General features: G+C 43.4%; 1 protein-coding gene across 1 annotated transcript in view; it reads left to right on the top strand.

The window, feature by feature from the left end:
• Positions 1-215: 215 nt before the first annotated feature.
• Positions 216-6,514, top strand: part of LOC124597969 (roundabout homolog 2-like) — a 699,738-nt gene continuing 693,439 nt past the window's right edge. The window contains exons 1-2 of the mRNA XM_047135972.1: positions 216-222; positions 278-601. Of these exons, the coding sequence (XP_046991928.1) occupies positions 216-222; positions 278-601 (331 nt within the window). The remainder of the gene's footprint in view (positions 223-277; positions 602-6,514) is intronic.

Genomic DNA, 6,514 nt, shown 5'->3' with positions numbered 1-6,514 from the left:
CTGTGGCTGTACACGCCATCCAAGCTCTGTTTGACTCAACGCCCAGGTTTATCAAGGCCGTTATGAACGGCCAGAGGTGGTTGTTCTGGCTACTGATTTGTCAGGATCTGTGCACCCAAATTGCGTGGAAATGTAATTACATGTCAGTTGTATAATATATTCGTCCAATGAATACCCGTTTACCATCTGAATTTCTTCTTGGTGTAGCAGTTTTAATGGCCAGTAGTGTAGATACTGTGGACTCGGCACAGAAGGTACCGTGTGTGTGTGTTGTCAGGGCTGCAGCTGGGCACGCCGCTGCGGCCGCCGCGCATCACGGAGCACCCCACGGACGCGACGGTGCCGCGCCACGACCCGGCCACGCTCAACTGCAAGGCGGACGGCGAGCCCGAGCCGACCATCGCCTGGTTCAAGGACGGCGAGCCGGTGCGCACGTCTGCGGCGGACGCGCGCTCCAGCCGCGTGCTGCTGCCCACCGGCTCGCTCTTCTTCCTGCGCGTCGTGCACGGCCGCAAGGACTCCGACGCCGGCGTCTACTGGTGCGAGGCGCGCAACGCCGCCGGCGTCGCCAAGTCGCGCAACGCCACGCTCGAGGTCGCCGGTGAGTACCCGCAACTGACGCTGCTCGGTGCGGTTGCTGTCGCGCGGCTGGCGGCTGCGGCAGCTAATAAGCTACGTTGTGCAAGACGCGACAGTTGGCTGCGACTCCGACGCTGCCCCCACCTCTTTTCCCACCCTGGCAAACGGCGACAAGGCCGCAACACGACAGTAGAGATGGGCAAACTGAAACATGTAACTGTTTCGAAACAAATGAAACAGTACAATGTAATGTTTCGATACGCTGTTTCGAAACAGTGAAACAGTTTGTGTTTTGTAATCTAATAAAACTAGACATTTTATCATCTTGACTGTCTACTGTATAAGTATGTCCACATAAACACAAATGAGGTGCGAGAGCGCTAATCATATCGCAGAAAGTATGAAATTATCACTTAGGGGTCTTGGCAGTTTCGTATTTCTGCAGCAAATGCGCTCCTTACGTGTCGTGTGACTTTCATATTTTTCAATATGCTGAGGACAGCCATAGCTGAAGACAGAAGAACCACCACGAACGGAACTGGAGGTGGGAGCGAACTGCAGAAACAACGGATATGCTACTGGGATTCCCACATTCCGTTAGTATGGGTAATATACCCATCCTGCTAATTTCCATGCACACAAAGGGAATCATTGAGGATAATAGGCACAGTGACTATACACTCACAAATAACGCCAAATAATTCGAATAAATAACAAAATATAACAGAAAAAATTTTGTCTTTCAAGGTGTTTCGAACCGTTACTATAAATTCACCATGCTTCCTAGCCCTTCCCGTTCACCATTACACTATCAGTGATGTGAAACAGATTGCTTGCAATTGTACCTACATCAAATTTATGTATATGTCTAATAACTGTCACTCTACGCCTTTTTTTATTCGAAATGTTGTAGGCTTACTTACGTTTCTTAATATGATTGCTATACATGAACAGAGAAGCGTATGTTATCAAAAAGTGTAATTTAACTGAATGATTTTCACATATTTATTATTTTGAATGTGAATAGTATGCGTTGTTTTATCGCTTCGTTAGTGTTTATAAAGCAGATGTTACGCCATTTCGGAATATGACGGTCAGCTAGAAACGAAGCTTTATTGTCGGGTATCTTAAGCTTCATTCTATTGCTTGTCAAAAAGATTTCGACACTCTTGAAAGTGTTTCATGAAGTGTTATGTTGTGTTTCAGTATCTGTACCGAGCCCGAATCTCGTACGACACAGAGGGGAATGAAACATCACTGTTTCGATACAATTAGTCCGTTCCAAGCACAGGTGGACTGAAACAGCCTTATTCTGAAACAATGATAAAGTTTCTGTGTCTGGCTCGAGACCGAATCTGGTCCAGTTATCCGAGACAGGGGTGGAATGAAACACCACTGTTTCGAAACAGTGAACCGTAGCCGTTCCGAAACACTGAAACAGTTCCACGTATCGATACACTGTATCGAAACATAGAAACAGTGGCCAAGTCTACACGACAGTAGTCGCCGCTGTTTCCCAAGCTCGGGTCGGCGGCGGCGGATTCAAATACATAAGAAAAATAAGAATTCCGATTTTCTTGCTGTAAAAAATACTGTATGTTAATGGAACAAAGTTACATCGACTCCCAGAGTTAGTTTTTCGATACAGATTCTCCTTTTACGTTAAAAAATTGAAAAGCATCTCTTCCGGTTTTGCGTGTTTTTTTCGCTGTATATTACTTCTCTATCGATTGTGAGGAAAGCAAAAGGCACAAAAAGTTGATGTTTGCGTATCTTACAGTTTCACATCACAGCTTGATAATGAAGTGTCTATTTCTCCGATATTTGTCACAGTTATTCCGATACTTAATTTACAAGTAACCTACTGCATAAAATTTGAATTGTGTACAGTGAAAATGTGGTCGCTGGCTGCTTTGCGTATGGTTCACGTTAGGTCATACATCGTTGCCGATGAAAAGAAGCTAACGTATCGAAATTATTTTTAAAGTTGAGATCAGAATGATATCGATCTCCGTTTCCGAGATTTGGGCTCATATCTTCGGGAGCGTCGCGACTAGCCGCCAGTTCTGTCGACGCGCAACGTGAATCATGTGGTCATCACACGATAGAGAATGCATTTGTTTTGTTTCGCTGAGACATTTGGACCTAATGAAACCATTTTATGTCATGTATTTCTCCGGTATGAGTTACTAATATTTCTCCATATGCTCTTGACAATTTCATTTAAAATGCCACGAAATGTAGGTTTCTTAAAAGTAAAGACATGCTGCCTTCAATATATTTTCTTCTCATTCTTGGGAAGATGATAAATTATTCACCTCTAGTATTTTCTTCTGAACCTGGACGAGGGTACCCAACTAGAAGTAGACGTCGTAACAAAACCAACAAATGTCAAAAATTTACGTTTTTCAACAGGGCGAAAAAACGTTCAAATTAGTTTAATATCGCCTTGCTATCAGTTATATTTTTTATATGATGTGGTAGGTAAATCATAGCGACACTCGGTTTGAGTATTACTCCCCGTGAGTATCGCATTGTCGCTTCACAGTGCATCATGCGATAAGTACGGATGGGAATGCCATTTGTCGCTCAGCTGTATTTGACCTTCACTTGTCAGTAGCGGCGCGTGTTTCCCAAGCTGCGGTCTGTCATTCACATGATGGAGAGAAGTAGAGCCAAATTCTGTCTCTGAACAGTGTCCCTATATTTAGGGTTCTTCAAATCGTAAAGGCAAGGATGTTGCGAGACCAGCTCACAGAGCATCACATCCTGTAAGTGGCTCATTTCAGTTTTCCTTCACTGGCTCGACATTTTTCTGGCAGCCGTACGTCTTTGTGTCGTCCGACTTCCGTCGCAACACTGCTCACTGGTGCAGTGCAGCGGCAGCTGCCGCAACAGTCGCGCGTCGCATCCCAAACTCGAACTGCGCATGCGCCAGCAGGCAACTTCTGACCCGTCGCAGTCGCTTGTGTGCGTCCCGTTTTGGGCGACGTACCTTAACGCAACACTCTCCCCGCTGGGAAGTATCGGGAGCGGTTCATTACAAGGGAAACTCCCCATCGCAACCCTCTCAGATTTAGTCGTAAAATGCCCCGTGGATACGTCTACATCTTGTGACGGTACAAACCCCCGTTACTAGACGGATGTTTCTAGTATGCAAGGATTGCTTTGTAGAGAGCGAGCGCGCTACACGGCGCGCGATTCGCGGAAGAGCGTGCCGCGCCCGCGCGGGATTTGCAACGGTCGGTCTCCGCGGCCGGGAGACCACGTAGCCTGCAGTTCGGGGCTTTGTTTGGTTTTTCGCGCTTTACGCGAAAACTATGTAACTTACGGCGAAGAGCGATGCGGCAGTGGATTGTGGTCAGCAATATGCACCTTCTGAAAGATCGATCTTTATTTCGAGTCACGAGACGCATAAGTTATAGTAATCTCAAAATCAGTTAATATCACGAATACTGAAAGATTAATAAAAATAGTAAACACCGACTTACAGCGATGAGCGAGCACTCATTAAAAACGTTTCGTCATAGCGGATCGAGTGCCGTACTCATATGTGAAGATTCATAAATAATTAAGCCCGTAAAGAGCAATAAACAAAATTTGACGGAAAATTGTTTATAAAATTCAATAGAAAATTCAGGACGTAAAGAACGGCACTATATAATAGTTTGGGTGGCATTACACGTAATTTAAACTAGTCAAGTTATACTATACACTATAGTTTTCATTGTTTGCAAATTATTATTAACATTTATCGCCCATAATTCATTAATTATTTTAGGTATGAAGAGTTTGAGCAGCGCAATTTGTAGATCGCTATAGATTACGTCTAAAAACGGTGCTATATGCGGTTCTATGTTAAAACTTTGCAGCACAGATGTCAACTAATTGGCGAAATTTTGCAAAAACTAAAACTCGATTTACTGGCGACAGAATAATCCTAGAAATTAATGTAAGATAGTAAATAAGATGTACTTTTTAGCGTGGTTCCAATGGTGTACTTATTTCTGTCGAGAGATGCGCGTATCAAAATTTCTAACCTTATCTGGTGAGACTGGTACTTGCATAACGAGGGGGTTGATGTCCGAGCCTATATAAGCGAGCGGCCATCTTGGCCAGGTGTGAGTCGTTGGTCAGTCGTTCCGGAGGGTGGGTGGCGAGCAAGCCCCACTTGAGGGTGGTCTATGTGGTCGTTTGAGAATTCTTTTTTGCGCCGATTTATTTCGACAAAGAGTATTGTTTAATAGTGCAACTGTGCAAGCATATATTTGGTGAACTGGAAGTGCTACGATTATTTCTGTGAGTAGATTTACGAGGTATACATCGTCGTAAGTGAACACGTGGCGGTCTGTGATTTGGCGCCAAAACTGTTAGAACAAAGAGGACAGTGGGACTTGTAGAAGTGTTCGAATTGACTGAATAACTTTAGATTATAGCAGCCTAAATTACTGCTATTGGGGGCTCGGAGTCAAATTATTATTAAAGTAAAACTGTAAACCGTCTCACCAGTGCTAATTTCTTTGTGTGAAAGAAAAGGACAACGCCAATAAATAGTGATTGACCTGTGTCGTGAAAAAAAAAAAAACTGATTTTGCTACAATAGTCGCCCAATTTTGTTCCCTAGCGTAAACTGTACTTAAGTCTGAGTGAATAATTAATCCAAAAACTATAAAAAAAATGCGCGGGTATGGAAGTGTACTAATGCACCAAGTGTGGAAATCGTCCCCTGAGACTTACGTGAAAGCCAAACTTTGCAATAACATTTTTAACCAACATTTGTATATGCACATTCGTGGGAACTCTGCAACTACTTCTTCTCTATTGTTTTAACCGCCCTGTAGCAATCTATATGGATACTCTGCAAATCACATTTAAGTGCCTTCACAATCCTCTATAATTCCAATCTCGTACAGCGCGTGGAAAGAATGAACACCTATATCTTTCCGTACGAGCTCTGATTTCCCTTATTTTATCGTGGTGATCGTTCCTTCCTATGTAGGTCGGTGTCAACAAAATATTTCCGCATTCGGAGGAGAAAGTTGGCAACTGGAATTTTGTGATAAGATTTCATCGCTACGAAAAACGCCTTTCTTTTAATGATTTCCAGCCCAAATCCTGTATCATTTCTGTGACACTCTCTCCCATATTTCGCGATAGTATAAAACGTGCGGCCTTCCTTGGAACTTTTTCGATGTACTCCGTCAGTCCTATCTGGTAAGGATCCCACACCGCGCAGCAGTATTCTAAAAGAGGACGGAGAAGCGTAGTCTCCTTAGTAGGTCTGTTACATTTTCTAAGTGTCCTGCCAATAAAACGCGGTCTTTGTTTAGCGTTCCCCACAAAATTTTCTATGTGTTCCTTCCAATTTAAGTTGTTCGTAGTTGTAATACCCAGCTATTTAATTGAATTTACGGCTTTTAGCGTAGACTGATTTATCGTGTAACCGAAGTTTAACAAATTTCTTTTACCACTCATCTGGATGACCTCACACTATTCATTATTTAGGGTCAACTGTTAATTCTCGCACCATTCAAATATTTTTTCTAAATCGATTTGCAATTTCTTTTGATCTTTGATGACTTTATCAGTCGATAAACGACAGCGTCATCTGCAGACAACCTAAGACGGCTACTCACATTGTCTCCCAAATCGTTTATATAGTTGAGGGACAGCAAAGGGCCTATAACACTACCTTGGGGAACGCCGGAAATCACTTCTGTTTTACTCGATGACTTTCCGTCAATTACTACGAACTGTGACCTCTCTGACAGGAAATCACAAATCCAGTCACATAACTGAGACGATATTCCATAAGCACGCAATTTCACTACGAGCCGCTTGTGTGGTACGGTGTCAAAAACCTTCCGGAAATCCAGAAATACGGAATCGATCTGAAATCCCTTCTCAATAGCACTCAACACTCCATGTGAATAAA

The sequence above is a fragment of the Schistocerca americana genome, chromosome 1, assembly GCF_021461395.2.
Source record: "Schistocerca americana isolate TAMUIC-IGC-003095 chromosome 1, iqSchAmer2.1, whole genome shotgun sequence".
Classification (NCBI taxonomy): Eukaryota; Metazoa; Arthropoda; class Insecta; order Orthoptera; family Acrididae; genus Schistocerca; species Schistocerca americana.
Note: the sequence above shows the minus strand (reverse complement) of the source record. Positions and strands in the feature narration are given on the sequence as shown.